Below are 23,005 nucleotides of genomic sequence, written 5' to 3' on the forward strand. Positions count from 1 at the left end.
TTTAAGTGGCAAGACTGGAATTCAAATCCAGATAATCTGTCTTAAAAACCCGGCTCTTAACCACTGAATTAGGAGGTCTCCTTAATGTGTCCACTATTGGAGGACTCGTGTGGCAATAGTAGAAAGACACCTATCCCTCAAAGCTTGTAGGCTTTGACAAAGTCTCCCAGAGGCTTCTCTTTTTATACCCTCTCTTATGATGAAAAGGGAGAAGGAAGGTTTTGTTCTTTTGCTCTGTGCGCTGTGGTTGCTGCAGCAGGAGAAAGCAAATAGCCGGGGGCAGGATTTGCCTTCCTGACTCCTGACTCATAGAAAGAAACCCAGACAGCGCTCTTAGCCTTCTGCCAAGCAGAAGTTTCTGAATTAGCTGTATGGCCCCCATGGATGCATATTTGACATAAAGCATGCCTACGGTGTTCCCTGTGCTTTTCAGTTTGAAAATTAGCTATGCCCCTCCAACTTCAAAGCCTCACTTTGCAAACAGTTGCCTCCTGTACAAATGTGGCTCTCTGTGGGTTATTATGCTCTTGGCGAAACTGTGGTTTTTCTCCGTTTAATGCCTGCCTGCTTGCTCTTCTTGTGCTTGGTTCCTGCCTGCCAGCTTCGGCATCCAGCATGACGGGAAAGAAAATGACTGTGAGCCCGTGGGCAGACACCCGTACATCATGTCCCGCCAGTTGCAGTACGATCCCACTCCGCTGACGTGGTCCAAGTGCAGCAAGGAGTATATCACCCGCTTTTTGGAGTAAGTGACGTGTCTCATGATGCCCTCACTTGAGTCTCGTTAACTCAGAAACTGCACTGAGTTTTACACAGAGAAGCTGATGCCTGGAAAAGGCTGGGTTCCATCCCACAGACCACAGTGTCCGGGTGGCATCAGAAAGGGCGGATTTCACTTCTGTATTCTGATCCTGAGGTCTAGATGGGCCCTGCTCTCTGGCCACAGCCAAGTGAGCATCCTGTCCCATCCCAATTGCTCCTGCCCCGAAACAGCTTTTTATGAGCTAATTATGAATTAAGTCCTTGGGAACTGGCAGGAACAACCAATACAGGTCAGAAGTGGTCACTCAAACCTCATCGAGAGTAGGATAATGATTTTCAAATTTTACCATGGCTTGTATTTTCTAGATAAACTAAGCTTGTGGTGTGGGATATGATTTGCATTTTCTTTTATTAACGCCCCCCTTGGGCCTAGAGGGGTCTCTGCCTTGTAAAAAATAAAGTTGTCTTAAAGGACAAACAGTAAACCAGAGGGGAGTTTGACTGAAAGGCTGAAGGTGAAGGGACTCCTAAACAACTCCTCTCATTTCTGTTAACTTGTTTTCAGCCGAGGCTGGGGGTTCTGTCTTGATGACATACCCACAAAGAAAGGCTTGAGGTCCAAGGTCATTGCCCCAGGAGTGATCTACGATGTTCACCACCAGTGCCAGCTACAGTATGGACCCAATGCTACCTTCTGCCAGGAAGTAGAAGTAAGTGTTGGCTATCTTGGTGCCCCTTGCTGGGTATACGCAGGGCTTCAGAGCTCCAGCATGCTGAAGGAAGGGCCAGGGCAATATTTGGAAATCTGAAGCTTTATATTTAAGACAAGGCGTGTCTGTAAGGCAAAACAATTAAACTGGAGTCATATTCCTTGACACTGCCCCCTTGATAGTGTACGAAGCCTACATTCCGTTACAACTGGGTGGTGGTTGAGACAGTTCCACAGTGATTTTCAGGATTCAGTGATTCACACCTGCAGACTCCATAGCAACCAACTTAATTCCTAAAATTGCTCCATTTCTTGAATTCCACATCTGGCTGAAGAGTACCATCAGATCCCAAGGTAGAAATAAGATTTATTCACCAATTCGTTCTTCTCGTTTATTTTTAACATCCAAATGATAATTCAGGATTTGACACCATACCTTCTGAAGAGTCTTCTTCTTTACCACTGCCACGGCCTCAGTTCAGGCTCTCATCATCTTTCCTTGCTAGTCATTACCTCCTACCTTGTCTCCCTCCTATTCAAATTGTTGCTCAAGTTGTCTTTTAAAACCACAATCTAACCATGGTCTTATCTGCTGTTAGAGTCCCCGATGACCACAGGATAAAGTCCCAGCTCCTTTTGAGGCAGTCCTTCATGATGTGGAACCTGTCTATTCTCTGAACTCATCCCTTTTAATGCAGAAGCATCCGTGTTAACATATAAATATGGACGAGGCAAATCTCACAGAATCCCTGACAGATTCTGTGCTACGTACTGAATAAGGAGAAAAGATAAGCACTCAGAAACTAATAAGACAAAGTGTCTGCCCTCGAGGAGCTCATGGTGGAGAAGGCAGGCATAACAATTTTAATACAGTGAGAAATTCAAAACGAAACACAGAAAAAATTTAACAGGGGACATAAATAACTGTGCTTAGACAGAGCAAGCAAAGTAGCAGAGAAGGTAAAGTTGATACGAAAATCCTCTCTCCTCACTTCTAACTGGCTACCAAGTTATGCCAATTCTGCCTCCTAAAAATTTCTTTTCTTTTTTTTTTTTTGTTTTTTTTTAGACAGAGTCTCTCTCTGTTGCCCTGGCTGGAGTGCAGTAGTGCGATCTCAGGTCACTGCAACCTGTCTCTGCCTCCCTTGTTCAAATGATTCCCGTGCCTCAGCATCTCGAATAGCTGGGATTACAGATGCCTGCCACCATGCCCGGCTAATTTTTGTATTTTTAGTAGAGACAGAGTTTCGCCATGGTCAGGCTGGCCTTGAACTCCTGACATCAGGTGATCCACCTGTCTCAGCCTCTCAAAATGCTGGGATTACAGGTGTGAGTCACCCAGCCTGGCCTAAATATTTCTAAAATCTATCTGTTCCTAGATGACTGCAGCAGTACCCTGATTGGTCGAGTCTGAACACATAACTCTGATTCATTTTCCAAAATGCAGCCTAAGTAACCTTTACAAATGGAAATCCACTTATAAATGGATTTATAAATACTCACTCCCCTTTGAGTAGAATATCTCATGGCCTTCCCATTTTCTTGCAATAAAGTATGAATTTCCTAAAATTGCTTAAGAAGGGGCCTCTGAGTTCACTCTCCTCCTGCTCTCTGGCCTTATGTTTTAGAATATTGTTTTAGCCCTTCCCTTATAGTCTGGTACTGATCATATATATATGGAACTTTATCACTAATCTTCCCTATCTGGGAAACCTCTCCTTCATATTTTCATCTCTTTATGTCTCTGTACTTTATATCGTTTCTTTACCTTTATTTTCTAGTTCGCTAGTTCTCTCTTCAGATTTTTCCAATTGTGCATTATATTTAACCTACCTATTGACTATATAATCTTGTTTATCATGTTTTATTTATAAAAGCCTACTTGGTTATTTTTCTAAATTTTCTCTCATTTTCATGGTATTTTGTTCCTAATTTTAAACTTTTGATGTAATCTCTTATTTCTTTAATAACCTGTGACATACTTATTCTGCAATTTATACTGAATACTTTTAGTGTTCAGAATCTATGTGCCTCTGTTTCTCTATTTGGAGTTTCTTCTGGCTCTCACGTATTACATGATATTTCCTTTTGTGATTTTTGCTTTTATTGTGAGCTTTTAGTTATAAAACTTTATGTCAGTTTTCCTTTAGGGCTCACATGGCTGGCACATTCTTTCAGAGAAATTTATCTCTGCGTCAATGTAAAATGCTATTGACTGGATGTTGTGTTGACTTCATGAGCAGCATGGGGGCGAGTATGGACACCAACTCTCAGGGGTAACTTTTGGCCACTCCTTCTAGAGTTAAAATCAAAACAGAAGTGTTTTCTGTGAACCTAGATTTTTTTCAGGTCACCCTTTCACTCATGGCCTTATATGAAGGTCTCCAATAAGAAATAGGAGTCTCCCACTTCCCACTTCACACAGGCCCTAGGCACTGTCCCTAGTATCTAAGTGACTAATAAATCTAAGATCTAACTAACTAGGTTTGCATCTCCAGCTTAACACTTCTGCTACATTTTTAGCCTCTGGGGAGTTTCTTTACTTTCTTGGTGACTCAAGGATTCACTTAAAACATTTAAAATATTTTATGCACGATTTTAGAAGATTTATAGAGGTAAGGTTTTTCAGGGTATCTTGCTGTTTACTAGAAACAGAACACCCTAGTTACCTCTGGTCAGCTCCTCTTTTGCAGTCTGTGTTTGTCTGTCATAATAGCCTCCATTCTCTGAAAGTGCTGGGTTCTCCACAACCTCCAGAACCCTGCACACTCTGGTTCCTCAGAACCATCCCTCTGCTCATCATTTGAGACTCAGCTTAAATATTTGTTTATATCCTATCCTGAGTTTCCTTTGTCAAAGCTTTATTAGACTGTATTTAAGTTCTTGTTTACTGAACTGTCTCCTTTCCTACCATGTCAACTCTCTGAGGAAATTTTTATCCCTGACACTCAGCAATGCTCAGCACAAAATAGGCACTCAATAGATAAGTGAATGAAGATTTCAGATCCCTTTATATGGCAGCCAAGTTAACCTCATCATTTTCCATATTGACAACATGCTAAAATACCAGAAAATGTAGCATCGTCCATCTTATAACTTTTTATTTTGAAATTGTTTAAACTCCAAAAACTTGAAAAAATTAGTACAAAATTTCTGTGTAGCATTTACCCAGCACATCATCCTTTCTAAATGCTCAGTGAACTTAAAGTAAAAGAAATCCTCAGAAAGAAGGGAAAAATAATAAAAGGGGAGTGACAAGCATGAATAGATATCGAGTCTGAGGTGGAGATAACAAAAGGGCTTGGGTATTCACATCCAAATTAGAACAGACAATTATGTATTCTCCTTGAGCAGGGCCCGGATTTAGAATCAAGACCTTTGCATGAAGCTGTGATTCTCAAAGGGTTATGCTTCCATGAAAGGATAAGCTAGAAGAAATCAACCAAAAGGAAAGGAAGATGACAGAGAAGCATCGTTTATCTCAGCCTGCTTTCTAGTGGGGAAGTGGGAGGGCGCACGGAAATACTGATAAATAACTTTCTCACTCAGAAATTCTTTACTACAGGCCATGCTCACACTTATCTAGAGTTTAAATCTGTACCCTGTATAGCTTGATTATCTCCATGGCAATAATAATAATAATAATAAAACATTTGGCCTGGAGATACTATGGATGCCTGTAAATAAAGGTGAAACTGCCCCAGAGGAATCAACACACATCCAAGATAGCACAAAACTCCAATAGAAAAAGCCACCCTTCAGATGCGTTCATACTTCAGTCTCTAATTCAAAATCTAATGTAATCTATCTTGACCTAAGTGAAAAGAGACAATGAGTCCTCAAGAACCTTCAAAAGTTGAATTTTTATATAGGGATAATAAATATATAAGAATGAATTGTATATGAGAAAAAATACTATAAGATATATGTAAGGCAGATATGCAGAAGAATAAATCCAACTTCTGGAAATGAAAAGTGTGGTTATTGACTTAAAAATTCAGTGGATGGATTAAACAGCAGACTTGACACAGTTGAAAAGAAAATCAATCAACTGGAATTCAGAGCTGAGAAAATTACTTCCCATCCCACGTGGGTGTTTCTTAGGGGTGTATGATAGAGGAGGAAGTTTCTTCAGTTTTCACAGAGAAGACTGAGAGCTGCGGAATATGAAAGTGAGGTTGAAACATAAAGCACAAAATAAGAAGGTCCATCAACAATAATTACAAGTTCCAAAAGGAGAGGCAAAATTTAGAGAGAGAAAGATTAATAATTTTCTTAAATGGCTTAAAATATGAAGTTGTGTAATGAAAAATACATACAGTGTAGAACACAATAAGTGAATAAAACAATGGAAGATGAGTAGACAGAAAGAAAATACTAATAGGTAGATGGAAGCAGCTAAGCCATTTCAGATGACACCTGAGAATCCTGCCAATCTTCCTTTGTCCCCACAGGGGTAGAAATAAGAAGGAATATGCAATTCTCATCCTGGAAATTGAGAGTAGCTGACTACTTTGGATAATAAGTGAACAAACTGAGGCTTTCTAAGTGGAATAGTTTCTATTTTTTTCACTGAGCAGACTCAAGTTATAACCACCCCCAACTCTTAGTAATCAGGTCGCCTTCCAGCCACAGTTTAGATTTACATTTCATAGGCAATCAACAGTTACCCTTCCCAAGGGCAGTGAGTGCTGGATATTGTGCCAAACTTATAGAAATGACCATCTCAACCCTTAGAAAACAGGTTTTATCTCTCATTTCCATATTACCTAGTATGATCTATAGACCATTGTTTATGAATGATGACAAAGTCTAAGTTAAGTTTGACCTGAAAACTCTAATGATTACTGTCTGTCACTCTAGTTACTAACAACAGTGGCGTTTATTGTGAATGTGTATATTTTACTGTAATTATAGAAATACTTTGGGGCAAGTATTGAAAATACAAAAAAAAGTGCAATTTATTTTCTAGAACGTCTGCCAGACACTGTGGTGTTCCGTGAAAGGCTATTGTCGCTCTAAGCTGGATGCTGCTGCAGATGGAACTCAATGTGGTGAGAAGAAGGTGATGTGTCAGGCCGAGAGATTAGGTGGGAGGGCGGTAGGCACAGAGTTCTTGGAAGGAGCTGAGGAGAAGGCCCTAGAGGGCAGCTGTCTCTGGGGGAAGGGCAATGGATGGAGGTCGCACAGTCAGACCAGCTGGAGGAGAGCACCCCACATCCACCACTCCTGGTGAACCTGCACTGGGAGCAGATAGTTAAGGAGGGCTGAGGCCCAGTTTCAAGTTTCGCTTGCAAAACATCTGTTTCATCTTTCCCTGATGGAGTTCTGTGGCGTTTGTGGTCAACATTTTCTAAGCTTATTATAGGCCTTTCTTTTGACTTTTTTCCTCCCATATCAAAGATCGAAAAGGATAAGCCAGCGGCTTCTTCTTTCCAAAAATGCAAGATTTAGGTCACTTACCATTCTTTCTCATCATCTGACATGACTGCATTTCTTGAAGTTCTGCTACTTTATGAAACAGGAAAGTCAGACACCTCAGAACTCAGAGATGTTTGATAGTCTCTAGACTGGGTGTCTTGTGGGCCTAGAGCTTCTGTGTTTAGTGGGCATCTTTATGCAGCTTGAGTGTGGCACGACCCCTCACTGAGATTAGAAAACCCTGACAAAATACATAGTGGCCAGAAAAAATGAGGGGAAAAAAAGGATATCAGGCAATAAAACATGTCCAAATCCTCCAGGAAATGTGGCTTTTCATGACAACCACGCAGCATTTCCCTTTGTTTTCATTTTTGTATATTCACTCTCCTAAACTGATAGTTGTGGAAGGACTGCCTTGAAGAGGGAAGAGAGTTGATTTTTTTGCTACTTGCTTCAAAGGCCAGAGCTGCAAACAGTGGTTAGAGTTAAAGGAAAACAGAATTTCTTTCTTGATATAATGAAGAACTTCCTAACAACTAGTGTGTTTGGGCAGTGAAATTGACTTTTTGCAGGATGAGTTCTCTGTCGCAGTCATTAAATACCTGGAGAGCTATAAAGAAGTGCTATTCACCGTGTCAGTGCATGAACTATTGTTGTTTGCAACAAGATAAGGATCTTGCACCGGAAAGTAAATCAGCTATGTTACTAAGCAACTATGTTAATAAGCATACTAAGCTGACATGCTTTTCATAACAAGACTTTCTCAGTAAAGGAAGTAGCATGTTGATTTACATTCTTGTGTGCAATGTGCCAACCACACTGTGTGGCACCCCTGTGATTAGGCTGTGATTAAGCAACATAACGTTTCCTTCCATTCCTTAAACTCTCTGACTCTAAAACCCAAGACTCTTGGCAGAAACTGGTATGGGCCCTTCTTTGTTTTACATCCGACATGTGACTGTGGAAAGCCCTTGCTTGCAGAGAATTGGGTTTGGACTTCTAGGGCTCTTGACTCAGCTTGCTGTGGTAACCTTCCTGAAACATCCATCTCCTGCCTCTTCCCTTTCCAGTGGTGTATGGCAGGCAAATGCATCACAGTGGGGAAGAAGCCAGAGAGCATTCCTGGAGGCTGGGGCCGCTGGTCACCCTGGTCCCACTGTTCCAGGACCTGTGGGGCTGGAGTCCAGAGTGCAGAGAGGCTGTGCAACGACCCTGAGTAAGTCCAAATAAATAGATTTCCCTTCCCTCCGCACGTTCTGGTTGGGGCAGTCTTGAATGGCACGACCTCAGTGATCCCAAGGCCCCTTGAGGGAAATTAAATGGGTTTCCCAAGACAAAAAGAAACAAGAAGATTCACAGAGAGTGGGAAAAAAAATTTGTTCTGTTTTATTTTGTTTCATTTAGGCATGGCACTGGATTCTTGGTAAAGCTTGGATAAGTAAGCTGATCTTATCATTTGGGGAAATAAGCAAATTTATTTTAAGTGTGCAATCTATGTGAAAGCTTCTAGGAGATTACGTAATTAAATCTTTTTAAATAACTCTATCAGTTAGAGATTAGTGAAACCCAATTTTGCTGATAAAATTATAGCTTGCTTTCAATTATAATAAACGTAAAATTTTATGAAAATATTCCTTAAGCAACTAGTAAAATAGGTACATTTTTTAGAATAATTATTTTTAGTATTTTTAGATAAGGATTTTTATAAACCGTAAAGTTCCTAGTAGCCTGTTAAGGATTCTGTAAATGCTGTTTTATAAATGACTTTCAATTTTTTAAGCAAATTGCTCAATTTTTCACATATTCTATTTGTATGACAATATTATATATGCGGTAAATTTAAACTTGCTTGTTTTTCAAATACACATTACATTCTTAATTCCATTATTTTCTGATGCACTGTCTCCTAAGCAATTTCTTGAAAGTATGTATGTGATGCCTTCTTTAAGTGGAAATTATATTGTTTCTTTTAGCTAAATTTACATTCATCTACTTTGAAGAGTAAGAGTCACATTTTTTAAAAGGCAGGCAATAAAAGTGATTTTATCCTTCAGTATCTCAGTTCCAAAGATTATTTCTCTTTTTTGTTAATAACTGTATCACCTAGATGTACAGTATTTATATATGTATATATATATGTGTATATATATGTTTATATATGTATATATATGTGTATATATGTATAACACATACACATATATATTTTTTCTAAGGGTTAATAAATTAGTATGTGTAAAGAATTTAACACAGTACCTACTACATAATAAAGTGTCAATAAATTGTAGTTACTATATCTTTATCATTTACCACACTTATAAGCATGCATTTGGAAATTCCTCACAAAATTATTTAAAAATTTCGCCCTTTGATAAAAGTTGTTTTCATTTAAATATAGAGTTTCTGTGACTTCCAAAATTCAAAACCAAGAGTTTCTCATAGAGTACTTCATTTTTAGGGAAAATTGTCATTTAACAGTTTGTTTCACTCTAAACTAGAAATGTGATTTCAATTTTCATTTGAGTGATCAGAAAAGAAAGGCAATTTGCTCTGGGACTCATTTTCAATACTGTATATTCTGCCACCACCAGTGTATAACCTTCTTAGGAGGCTGGTCAGTGACCTGTGATTATCAGAGAAGGGAACTGCTAGTTGAGGAACTGAAGGATGAATCTCTAATTTGGCTTCAGGAGAAAGACAATTCTAATTCTCAACTCCAAGGCCACAGTTTGTAATAGAGTCTCCTTGGGTGAATGGACATTGCTGTTCTTCATTGCTGGTTTGCTTAAATTCATTAGAACACTGTCAGTGGAACCAAGTCATAGATTTGGATCTGTGATTCAAGTCACAGATTCAGGCCACTGCATGAGCCAGCTGACTTCTGGACTGCATCCTTGCTGTAGGTCAACTGTCTAGTGAGAACCCAGCAGAGTCTGGCTCATAAGAGACTCAATGATATTGGTTAGATGGAAATGAATTGGAGAGATACCAAATCATGGCATGTCACTCCATCATCACAAATAGAAAAGCAACCTAACATTAAATATCATGGACAATTCTTGGTGCCTCCTACAGGGGGTCAACAAATGAGGAGCTTACTATGTGAACTGACTTGGTCAAAGCTGTTTCACTCTTTCATGAGCGAGGAACAGAAGCTTACTCCGGCCACATTGAGGGAGGGGAGGTATAGAAAATCTCATGGACATTCAAGGAGAACAAAGTACAGCAGAACCAACAAGAATGACAGCTGCAACCAGAACTTGACAAGAACGCCAGGATTTGAGGACTCGGTCTCTCAGGATTCTGCAGTCAGGCGGTGTAACACAGTGGATGACAGCTCAGGCTTTGGATCAAGGAAGATGACGGTTCCAATTTGGCTCTGCCACTACCGCTGGTATACCCTTGGGAGATGTTCTGGCTTTCTGTGTATCTGGAATATGATTTCATCTGGACTGCTCACTCGACATGCCTTCTGCCTTTGCACAGAGAAGCTACTTTCCAACCATCCTTTAGGACCATTCTCCAGGACAAGCCCTTCTGTAAATCCTTCTCAACTAGCCTCATTTCTATGGCTTTCTCCCTGCACAAAACTCTCATTACACTTTCAGTCTGGGATACATAGTTGCTGTCTTAAATTTTCTCTCATTTCTTATATAGGTTATTTTTTTCTCCTCAACTAAATTGTAGAGTTCTAGGAAGCATAGAGCATGGCTTGACCTCCATTTGCACGCTCTTCTCCATGAACATGGTGTTGAACACATGATAGCATATAAATAACGGTTGATTATTATTCACAATAACCAAAAAAACAAGCTATCAGTTATTGAGCTCTTATTCTGTGCTAGCTACCCTACTAAATCTGTATGTGTATTGTCTCATGCAGTACTCACAACTTGTAAGATAAAACCTATTATGCTCATCTTATAAATGAAAAAAAAAAAAAAACCTGAGGCTCAGAGAAATAAGGTAACTTGTTCAGATTCATCTAACAAAAAGGTGATGCCAAATTCAAACTCCAGGCTATTGGCACTCCTGCAATAGGAGGAGGAGTAGTCCCTGATTCAGATACTGCAGCAAGATGGAGATCAGAAAGCATGCCTGGGAACCTCTCAAGGGATACTTAGTCTCATCACCTCTCTCAAAGCTGTGAATGCCGTCTCCCATTTTGAGTGATCCATTGTTCCTGATAGGAAGGTTGCTACGCCCTCAAGTGTATCCAAGGAAAGAAAAATCAAAGAGTTATTTTTCTAAAATAAGATTAACTTACTCACTCATTGGATATTTATTAAGTGCCAGAGTACGCTTAGGCATCACAGAGGACACAGAGCTTGGATGGTGCCATCAAATAAGTATCTTTGGCAATGATAAGTTCAGGACATGCAGGCAGCTGGTACACGAAATGTCATTTAAGAGGAGAAAAAAATTATTTCTGGTAGAAACCCAGGAAGGATTCATGATGGAGGTAGCATTTATTTGGTTCTTCAAACATGGGCAGTATGTAGACATACGGAGACTTTAAGAGAGGAAAAAAATCTATCCAATGGTACAGAAAAAAATATTATATAAGGCAGTTGGCACCACTGGAGCAGTGTAAGATGAAGCAGAGTGTTGGAAGTAAATTGTTAAGGTGAGTTAAGGCAGGATTGTGAGGGCTTTGAATGCCAAGCTTGCGAGGCTGATGTGACCATTGGGTGCCGTTAGAGATTTTAAAACAGAAAACTAAAATAATAAGGCAATCTGAAAATTTTAACCTGATAATAGGTTGTACTGTGAGTTTAATTTTAAAAGTGGGCCGAGGAGGGACAGGAATAGAGATAAGAATTGGACTGGTTTGATAATTGTAGAGTTGAGGAGTAAGAAACAAATGTAAATATAGAACTGATGACCAGGCAACTGATTGACTATGGGATCCAAGGAAGGCAAAGATGTATGATTCTGAAATCTGATCACTTTTAACTCACCATATGAATCAGAGAAGAAGCTTATTTGAAAAAAAAAAAATGATGTATCCTTTTTCAGCTCACCTGGAGGATATACAGGTGGAAATGGTATACAAACTATTTCAAAATAAGCAAGGACTGAAGTGTTGGGAGGCAAGGAAAAAATGTGTAAAATATGAAGTATTTATTTAAAGGGTAAGTTTTGAGGGCATAGAGAGACATCGTTTGTCAAGGCCAGATACGAGAGGAGTTTTAAAGAAAAGTGTTGGCCTTTAAGCATACTAAAAGAATAACTTGTCTATTTCATCTGTAGACCAAAGTTTGGAGGGAAATACTGCACTGGAGAAAGAAAACGCTATCGCTTGTGCAACGTCCACCCCTGTCGCTCAGATACACCAACATTTCGGCAGATGCAGTGCAGTGAATTTGACACCGTCCCCTACAAGAATGAATTCTACCACTGGTTTCCGATTTTTAACCCAGGTAAGGAGCTGTAATAGTGTATCTCAGATACAGGGAACAGCCATTCCCAAACCATTTGTATGTCAGTCAGGGTTTCTATGATATACAAAGTTTAACAAAGAAAATTGTACCACAAGGAATTTTGTAATTTAGAAAATGGAAATGCCGACCTGGTTAAGTTGATCAGTAAATGTTGAAGGCTGAATACATTCAGCTCTGTCTGAGCTTTGTGGGAGGTAAAAGAAGTTTATAAAACATGGTGACTCACTTCAAAACTGCTGAGGTGCAATTGAGCAATTCATGGGGTATGGAGGAATTCAATAACTAATTGCTTGCTGATGGGCATGAAGAACTGATGGTGATTTATTCAGAAATTCAGAAGAGAAGGTCATTGTGGGTGTGAAGTAATTGAGAGGAAAAAAAAAAAAGGCTTCCAGTGAAGCGGTTGATGATTCTTAAGACTACTCATGTTTTCATGAGCAGTCTTTCCACCAGAGGAAAGAAAAGGGAAGGCATTCAAAATAGACTTATTCCAAGTAGGAGCAGAGTAACAGGAGGAAAGGCGAGATAATAGGAATGAATGAACAGGAGCCAGCTCTGGGCCAGAAATTAGCATTTTACATGAGCAGGAGTACGAGAAGGGTAAAAGTAAAATCAAACATCTCAATGTGGCAAGTCAAGGATGGGGACATAATGGAGTTGGAGAATGGAATAGCAGGCTTGGCAAAACTTCCAGAGTAAGTTACACATTCTCTCTTTAAAATGAAGAGGAATCAATGACCATCAGCTAGAAATCAACATCAAATAACATTTGGTGTTGTTTGTTGTTACCTGATTAGGAAATGTAGCAGAAAATATTTTCCTGAGCTAAAGAAATTTAAGGCAAGGTAGTAAAAAATAGCTAATCAAAATTTACGTGATTTTTTTAGTTCCAGAAAATCCAGTATGACAAGACAAAAGAAAAATCATAGATTTGAGAAACTTGTATTTTGGCTGTTGGAACAATGACTTATGCAATTGCTTTTGAAGGAAAGGCTCTGCAGTGCTTTGCTCAGTTCAGGTCTCCAAAATACCCCAATGGCTCTGGGTTGTCAAGGGCAACATTGGTTGCCCTCAATTGTTCAGTGTTATTTATGCTGTAGAGGAGAAAACCATTCAGTTTTTGGTGCAATTTAGCTTCTGGAGTCAGGCATTTGAATTCAGGAAAACTCATGCATATACCCAGGTATACTCCAAAATTAACAAGTGCCGAAAGGTACATCCAGTCAGTGCTATCTATATGTAAATCCTGCACATTTTCTATTTTGTTAAAACTATTCGGGTCAGTGGTCCTGTCGACTCTGAATGAGCAGCCTGTCAGAGCTAAGAGAGCACAGCTGCTCCAGTCGTATCACACATGCTTCTTAGTACGGGATCCCCCTCCCAGATAGATAGTTGGATTTGTGTGTGTCTAACGCTGGTGGCTCAAGCAGCTGGACTTGGAATAAAAAGACTTGATTCAGCTTTGCTTTTCATTTGTTTTCAAGCATTCATCGTGTGCCTACTTTTTGACTAACATAGCAATAGGTACTAAAGAAGTGAGAGTTATACAAGTAGACATCAATTCCACTCACTCTAGGGTGATTGATTTGCGTCTCTAACTCAGATGAAGTTTGCCACTGCTGACCTTACTCCCTACCCAGTCAATCAGCATTGATCCTCTATCCAGGTAGTTTCTTTACAGACTCCTAGGTTATTATTTGGTCATTAGCAGATAATGACTTACCTGCTAACCTGAATAGCTACTACCTTGAACAGCACACTGATTACTTTCTCCATTATTCTGTCTACAGAGTTGCTATTTGCTTAGTTAACAGCATCCCTGGCAGTAGGTCGTTCATGTCAACAAGGATGGATGGAGCATTTTTTCTGTGCCAAACATCGAGTGCCTTACAGCCTCCCAGGCATCCTTTTAGAAATCACCAGAGGATGAAATAAACGTACAGCAGAGTTTTCTTCCCCTCAGTGGACAGTGATACTTCCCACAGCACTTTATATGCTTTCTCTAATCTCCACAAGAAAATCCTTCAAGGAAAGCTGTTTTTGACCCAATTTTTAGAGATGAGCTAATAGGTTCAGAGGTCCTACGTAACTTGCCCAAACTCAAACTATAGGATAGAACCAAGAGTTAGCCCACGCCTGACTCTGCAGCCTGATCGTTAAGCATGAAAACAAACAGGGACTGGATGAAGTTCATTTCCTTGATATCAGTGCACTGAATTTTGAATTTTCCCTAAGGCAATGTTCATGTCTCTAAAACCTTCCATTATTTCATAAGCCAGGAGCTCTAGTGGAAAACCTAACCACCCTTTATAGTATGATTAAGGCTCAGTTTATTAAACCTGTAAATCTTACCCTTGTAAACCAGTGTTTTCTAAACATTTAAGCATTGATGACTAATTATTACATTGCTTAAATAATTAATGTCGTGATTCAAAGTTTACTTCTTAAGCATCTTAACCAAAAAGACAGAACTTAAAACTACACAGTAAATAGAAAACTCGTTACTGCACTTAACCTAATCTAAAACGTCAACACAGCCAGGCATAGTGGTACACACCTGTAATCCTAACTAGTCAGTAGGCTGAGGTGAAAGGATTGCTTCAGTGCAGAAGTTCAAGGCTGTAGTGACCTATGAAGACCCTGCCTCTACAGAAAAATAAAATAAAAATAAAACATCAATGAAAAGGGTTTAATTCATTTTTAAAACTTATTTCTACTTTTGTTTTTATACCTGTCTGTGGTTACTATAGAATATGCTCATTTTAATGCCTTCTTATATTTCACTAATACATGTTTCTATGTATTGTGGGGATTACAATAGCATTACCATATTAGAAAGTACAAGAATACCATTTTAGACCAGCCAAAGAATTCAGACTCTTGGTAATTACTTGACTGGTTGAGGGCTGTGATACAGAGTCAGAAGTTTTCATTTTTGCCTTGTCCCTCAAGCTGATTTGATTTTAGTTATTAAGCTGAGCTTCCTTTTTAAGTTAAACATAACTTCTTGCATCATTAAAACATTTTAAGTTACACCTTTTGCTTTGGGGTTTAGCATTTCTTGGGATCTGTTGAGAAGCCACAGGGGTGCGCACCACAGATCCCTTCTCTTCATGTGCACACCGCCTTCCCCTTTTGGCCTTCCCTTACCGAACACAAGTTCAAAGGTAAAATGATTAAGAATTTCAAGACAGAGACGAAGGCATTCAAGCAAGTGTGAGGGCCTGGATAAAAGCACAGGTGTTATGCCCATGAATCCTTTGAAATGGGAAACTCACATTCCAGTCTATTCACAAAACATGAAATGCATCGAAACTTTTCCTTGCCTAAGAAATATTTTTGTCCTTCTTAGCGAGTTAGAGCTTTCATTTCTATCATTTATGAAGATCATTATCCAAAAATATTGAGCCATCCTGTTTCTGCAAAATTGAAAATGCAAACTTTGAGTCAGTAAGTTCATCTCTTTTCTTAAGCTCCCTTTGAAAGGATTGATCAGACAGTGGGAGGGTAAAAGTTCACCGTAAATTAGTTTTAGAGTTTTCACTTAGCTGAATTATAAATGGACTTGAAAGCTAGAGGGGAAAAAAATTACATGACTCTACAAAAGGATGTGTCAAGGCAGGTGAATAAATGTGAGACAAGGAAAGTACTCAACTCTATAGGGATGATAGATTTAACAAGGTTGATGGCTGGCACAGAGAATCTCTGATACCTGTGATGACTCCAGAGAATTAAGACCATCCATTACCAACCTTGCCTCATCCTGCAGATCCCTGTGTCACAGGACAACTTAATGGCATAACCAGAGCCCTTCCAGAGCACTGTGAAAGACAACAGCCAGAGAAGGAGGGGACAGAGAAGGAGGATCTCAGGCTTAGCCTTATAAAAGGCTTGAATAGCACTGAACCTTCCATTTACAATGGCTGCTTTCGCACACAGTGTTCTCCCTGGCCTGAGGCATGCCTATAGGTCATGGTGTTGGGAGCTCTGGGAGAGTCACAGCAGAGGATCTGTGCTGTCATTGTCATTGTCACAAATGTTACTTACTAGATAATTTCTAAGACTCCATAAACCACTATACTTATAGTCAACACACATGTGTGTTTTTTGTGGGCAGTGTACTTCAGTTAACCTGTCTAAACTTGAAGGATGTACTAGTCCTGTGTTGTGGAAACAGGGTGGAGGAAAATTTTGAAATTAGGTCCTCTCTTCATGGAGATGTGTCATGATTATTGCTGAGGAAAGAAGATTTTTCCAGTTTTCCTGTTTGAGACCCAAGGCTTATTATTATTAAAAGGAATATATGTGTCTTATAAAAATGCAAGTGCACATAATAGAATGAAACAAAAATAAATTCTTGTCCCACTGCATTTAATGTATTCCTCCAAGATAACCATGCTAACAGCAGGTCTTCATTTGCACACAAATAGAACCATAATTTGCCAATTCTGCAACTTGATTCATTGAGTAGATCATGACATCATGGTTTACTTCACTCCTTTTAGTGACTGCATAGCATTCCATTATGTCAATGCAACTTAGTCAATCTGTCCGTTTCTCTCTGAATAAATATTCCATTGCCACAATGAACATGCTCCCGTCCCAACTGTTCCCAGCAGCCTTGAAACAGATAATTCCTTACAAAACTCCAGAAATATTCAAAGTTGCTTTCTATTTTTGCTTCATGTATTTCAAATACAAAATCCCAAATCCAATTCTAGGGCTTAAACCAAAGTCTTAATAAAATAATCCTCGGATTCAGCACCTGGATTGATGTTCTCATCCCTGGGAGAACAGAATTATTCCCAGGTTGCTCCCTCTAGTACTTATATTCCAATTTGGGCAGTAACAGAGCTAATCATGCTGCCAGAAATGGAGATAAACAATAATCTCAAGTCATGCTTTGTCCCAGGGTCTTGACATTTTTCCACTGGCACTTTGTCCAATGATCTCTTCAACTCATTTTGACCCTGTCTATCTTGTCAGACAGCTTATCCACTGTACGTTATATGAAATCAGTTAGTTTTCTTTGTGTATTTCCATTTACCTTTCTCTTTTAAGCTTTTTTTTTTTTTTTTTTGATTCGGGGGAAAATGTACTTGTTTGAGTGCACCCATTACCCAAATACTGAACACTACCCAATAGGTCATTTTTCAACCCTCACCCTCCTTCCACCCTCCTTGCTTTTGGAGTCCCCAGAGTCTATCTCCATCTTTATGTCTATGTGTATCCAATGTTTAGCTCTTACTTAAAAGTGAGAGCATGTGATATCTAATTTCCTCCTTCTGAACTAGTTCACTTATCCCTTTAAAGCTTTAAACAGATGTTTTTGACCTCAGTCTCAAGTTTGTTCAGAGTTTCAGCATTCAGAGCTTTTGCTCATCGTTACATTTGTGTGGGTTTTGCATTTTCATTTCCTGGCCACATGGATCATTGCATCCTCAAGCAGACACAGCTATCACTGTGCACTCAGGCTTGGCATTTGGTGCACATCCCAGTGAGGTGGGCCCATGATGAATAACCTTATGGCTGGTACCATTGAGTCCTCAGGTGATCACATGATGAAGCAACTAACAGCCCTGCCCATACTAAACACATCCAGAAGAGACCCCAAAATCCCTTCTGAAGAAGACATTATTTTGTTCCTCAATTAAAGAAAAACATTCATTACATTCATAAGAAAATTATTACTTGAATTCTTCTTATCGTATACATATATTAGCTATTAAAAATTTTAAGGCAACCTGTGATTTGACAGTTATCTATCTTTCTGGTTATTCTGTGTACACACATGTGGGTGTGTATTTTATTAAGTAAATGTTCCTGTGCTCTAGATCATCCTGTCTTCATTCACAATGGAGTAGAAAACTGAACCTTAGACTGGATTCAGTGTAGGACCCAAGATGATGGGATGGATTACTATGATAAGCAGGTTGGCTTCAGCTTCAACAAAAAATGTTTCTACATGGTTGTTAATCTAAGCATCTCTTAGACTGGAGGAGGACTTTTGTTGGGGCAGGGTTATGCTGGTGGTGATGGAGGTTGTGGTAGTAATGAGCTGGCCCTATGGGAGGGGATGCCTGTCCTCTGTGGGCTACTTACTTTGCTGCAAGAAAGGAGCAGGCATCCTGCTTGCCTGAAGTCCTGCATGGCTGGTTGCAATAACTTATTTTCTAAGCTAACCCCAGATGCCGAGTTTCTTATTTTTATAAGCACAATTCGATGTTGAATAGAAAGGAGTCATTGTTTGCAGCAAAGAACAGAACATTTTAAAGCAAACTTTTAATTTAATTTATTATAAAACTTTTATTGAAAAAGGAAAAAGCCCATACTTCAGCATGTGTCTCAAGAAGGTAAAAAGATGAGATCACTAGATTAAATAACACTTGGGGGTCATAAATACAGAGGAATCCTGGGGGAGGACACTGAGCTAAAAAGCTAACTTGCAAGGATTTGCCTTCTCTTTTTCCTTCAGCACATCCTTGTGAGCTCTACTGCCGACCCATAGATGGCAAGTTTTCTGAGAAAATGCTGGATGCTGTCATTGATGGTACCCCTTGCTTTGAAGGCGGCAATAGCAGAAATGTCTGTATTAATGGCATATGTAAGGTATTGGGTATGTTTCCTTAATCTACAACTTTACAAAATCATTACTCTTATTAATTTGGGAAGTCAGATGTTCTAAGTTTGTGCTTTCACAGCATTTACACCTCATATGTTTTTTATATATAGTTTATGAAACAAAAAACCAAGACTTCTCAGTGTTCATCAAAGTCACAGTTTTTAGATTAAATAGATTTTTCTTCTGCTGTCATCTTTATTTCTTAATTAGTTGCTGTGCATTATGATATTATTTTAGACATTGAGTAGAAAAAGAGGAATTATCAGGCAAAACCAGCCCAGATTATTTCAGGGGCATTAAATTTGAGAAAAACTGAAATTAATAATAGTTTATATGGTAATTTTCATAAAGCATTTTCACATTTAATTCTCCATTGACTATCAACATGGGCTTCCTGGAGAGATGGCATGACAGCAGTTATAAAACAGGCTTCTGATTTCTATGTAATTTTTCCACACTCACTTCATTAGACCTGTTGTGTTAACTCTTTGAAGTATGTAACCATTAAAGAATTCCTTCTTGTTGCTTGCATTTTATTTTACAAGGAACTGAGGAGCAGGATTTCTGATCCAATGACCAAGCATAAATCTCAGTTTAAAGAGAAAGTGTTTTTAATCCCTTAAAGGAAGATGTTTTAATCAGTTAGCAAATCATAATGGTTTAGCACTGGAGTTTTAGAATATGAACTCAATACCATCATTTACTAGCTGTATGATCCTATACATCTTTCTAAGACTCAGTTTTCTATCATAAAATTTGGATACTTTTATGTATCTACCTAGCTGGAGTTGTCAAAAGATTTATTTAATCTTTAGGTCTGCTAACCTAAATAACAAACAGAGAGAGGTTCTCTAAAAGAAAATCAAGCCTATTTGGAAATAGTTCATTGTGATGGGAATATGTATACCATAATTAATCATGTGCATACTTAGGAAGGTGAAGAAAGACAAAGATTTTTAATAGAAAATGAAAATTTTTAAAGAAAAAAAGTTGGAGAGGATTGCAAAATTGTTTTTAAATAATTATTATTTTCTACAGAGATCTATAACAAGGGTGACACCAATCCAAGGTTGCTCAGGAAGTTGCAGGGCAAATGTCATTGCAAAACCATTTTTTGTGTAAGGTTACAATAGCCTTTGTGCAAGGGTATGGTTTTTACAGAGCCTTTTACATTATCAGGCATAAAAAGGTGAGAACTCATTCTTCCTATCCTTCCCTGGCTACATTTACGTTTTTTTCTTAACATTAGTTGCTCCATTTTGATTCTGACAACTTTCACTGGTCATATATGTTAAGCTCTTAACAGAGGCCCCAGTGTAAAATAAACTCCCAGAAAGCAGATTTGTAAACTCAACAAATTTTGTTTGTAAAAAAGTATTTATGATAATTTTTTTCCACTGGACAAAATAGTTCCCTGTGACACGCGCTTACCCCTAAATATTCAGCACACTGAGAAGGTGCATATTTCCTTAGCGGTTGCTTTTTCATTTATTTTTTCAAAGCACCTGTTTTCCATCACAGGCTAAAGATACTGTTTGTATGAATGCAAAGTTGTTTAGATCTAAAAGGTAACTTCAACATCACATTTACTCCTTAGTGACTGAAGTCCACACCTAGCTGCATATAATAATCACCTGGGGAGATTTTAAAACAATGCCCAGACCACACATCCCAGAGATTCTGAATTAATAGGTTGAAATGGACCCCAGACATCAGTAATTTCTAAAAGCTCTCCAGGCGATTCTAATAAGTAGCCAGGATTGAGAACCATTATAAATTGGATGTGTTTCCTGAAGCGAATCAAATGAGCCTAATAGAATAAGCCAGATTTTATCAGCTTGCCTTCCTCTTTCTGGGAGCCAGTTAAGACCTTTTAGAAGATATAATTGCCCACTTTCTGTCTATACCACACTGATTTGAGCTTTTAAACTGAAAAATGGTGTCAAATCAAATATACTTAATAGCCTAAATACTTTGTCTTTAAGTATCCAGATTGTAAATAGTTCCATGCTCCTTGTTTATTTGTTAGCCTTACTCTTACCCTCCTTATTCATTTATTAGTTGGTTTTGTTTTGTTTTTTTGAGGAGTCTCACCCTGTTGCCTAGGCTGGAGTGCAATGGGAAGACCTCGGCTCACTGCAACCTCTGCCTCCCGGGTTCAAACAATTCTCCTGCCTCAGCCACCCAAGTAGCTGGGACTACAGGGGCCCACCACCATGCCCAGCTAATTTTTGTATTTTTGGTAAAGACAGGGTTTCACCATGTTGACCAGGCTGGTCTCAATCTCCTGACCTTGTGATCCTCCTGCCTCAGCCTCCCAAAGTGCTGGGACTACAGGCATGAGCCACCATGCCCAGCCTCATTTACTAGTTTTTTTCAAAGGGGATTGAGCATGCATTGACATAAAAAGATATGCTTTCAGGAAAAAAAAAGTGTGCAGTGTTTGTCTAATCTACATTCTTTGTGAATATGAAAATATGTTTGCTGGCCAGGTGCGGTGGCTCAAGCCTGTAATCCCAGCACTTTGGGAGGCCGAGGCGGGTGGATCACGAGGTCAAGAGATCGAGACCATCCTGGTCAATATGGTGAAACCCCGTCTCTATTAAAACTACAAAAAATTAGCTGGGCATGGTGGTGCATGCCTGTAGTCCCAGCTACTCAGGAGGCTGAGGCAGGAGAATTGCCTGAACCCAGGAGGCGGAGGTTGCGGTGAGCCGAGATCGCGCCATTGCACTCCAGCCTGGGTAACAAGAGCGAAACTCCGTCTCCAAAAAAAAAAAAAAAAAAAAAAAGAAAATATGTTTGCTTATATCCATGTCTATTTTGCCTATTTTGAAACTATAATATTTGCCAATATTTTGCTATGTTAGAGTAGCAGATTATATTGTCAAAGAAATTATCAAGCCCTGATCAGAGCTAAATTTGTTCTGGGAGGTAACCATCTGTGCCCTTCCCCCTAGTTTTTTTGTAAGCTTGTTTATCAAAGATATAGATTTAAACGTTGAATTTTCAGGACATCTTCCAGTTTAAATTACCAAAATAAGATTTTAAAAATGAGCGAATGCCCTACGCACTTCCACCCACTTCCAGCTCTGAATCCTCACTGTCATACTCACTGTCTGAGTCCAGCTTGCTAGCCCTCCAGCTCTCTCCCCTCTTTCTCCTGGTAACCGGTTACTTGACTTCAGCTCCTGGACTCCTACCTCTTCACCCAGTCAGCGTAGCACTGACTGAATTTCCTTCCAAAATAGACCAGATGCCCTGGCCTGCCCATCAGCCTAACCTTCTCTTAACTTTCCACCAATCTCTTACCCCAGTTCTGGATAAGGTTCTGGATCTACCCACTCACACCCCTTTCTTGATCTTACCATTAGTCTACTGTGCACTTCTTAAAATAAAAATTCAGTGTTAAGAATGTGTGTCAAAGTCAATGTCTTCAATCCACCTAAGCTTTTACCCTTACCTGACAATCTTCCCACTGTCCCAAGTTAGTGTCCTCACCCATTTCTCTCAAAAACTGTTCTGAACCTTATTTGATCTCCAAGGCCATTTTAGCCTTCTCAGTAATACACTACACAGCCCTAAATCAATTGCTCTGAGCCAGAGCTACCTCCAGAATACCAGGTCCTATCTCCTGACCCTCAAAGACACAATAGCTACTTCAATCTTAACATTTCTAAATTAAAATTATATCTAATTCTTACCCCAACCTGTTCTTCTGTAGTACTTCTTTTTGGAATGATCCTAAAACCATCTATATAGATATCTAGGCCAGAAATCAGTAAGTCATTCTTGGGTCCTTCTCAACTCTCCTCTCACAGTTAATTACTCACTATGCCAGCACCACCACCACCACCATCATCACCATCACCCCACTATCAACACCACCATCACCACCAATGCGGCCATTACCACCACCATATCACCACCACAATTATCACCTAACCATCACCACCACATCATCACCACCACCATCACCACCATTTCTGACATCACCATCACCATATCACCACCACCATCATTGTCCAACTATCACCACCATCACTACCA

The 23,005-nt window shown here is 39.3% G+C and overlaps 1 protein-coding gene across 2 annotated transcripts in view; it reads left to right on the forward strand.

Moving 5' to 3' along the window:
• Positions 1-23,005, forward strand: part of ADAMTS12 (ADAM metallopeptidase with thrombospondin type 1 motif 12) — a 362,056-nt gene that overhangs the window by 245,394 nt on the left and 93,657 nt on the right. For both annotated transcript variants that reach the window (XM_032279004.1, XM_032279007.1), the window contains exons 8-13: positions 602-745; positions 1,328-1,472; positions 6,444-6,536; positions 7,963-8,108; positions 12,143-12,312; positions 18,809-18,942. In XM_032279004.1, coding sequence (XP_032134895.1) covers positions 602-745; positions 1,328-1,472; positions 6,444-6,536; positions 7,963-8,108; positions 12,143-12,312; positions 18,809-18,942 — 832 coding nt within the window. The remainder of the gene's footprint in view (positions 1-601; positions 746-1,327; positions 1,473-6,443; positions 6,537-7,962; positions 8,109-12,142; positions 12,313-18,808; positions 18,943-23,005) is intronic.

Source organism: Sapajus apella, unplaced genomic scaffold (genome assembly GCF_009761245.1).
Source record: "Sapajus apella isolate SASKATOON/1434 unplaced genomic scaffold, GSC_monkey_1.0 scaffold11, whole genome shotgun sequence".
NCBI classification, from domain to species: Eukaryota; Metazoa; Chordata; class Mammalia; order Primates; family Cebidae; genus Sapajus; species Sapajus apella.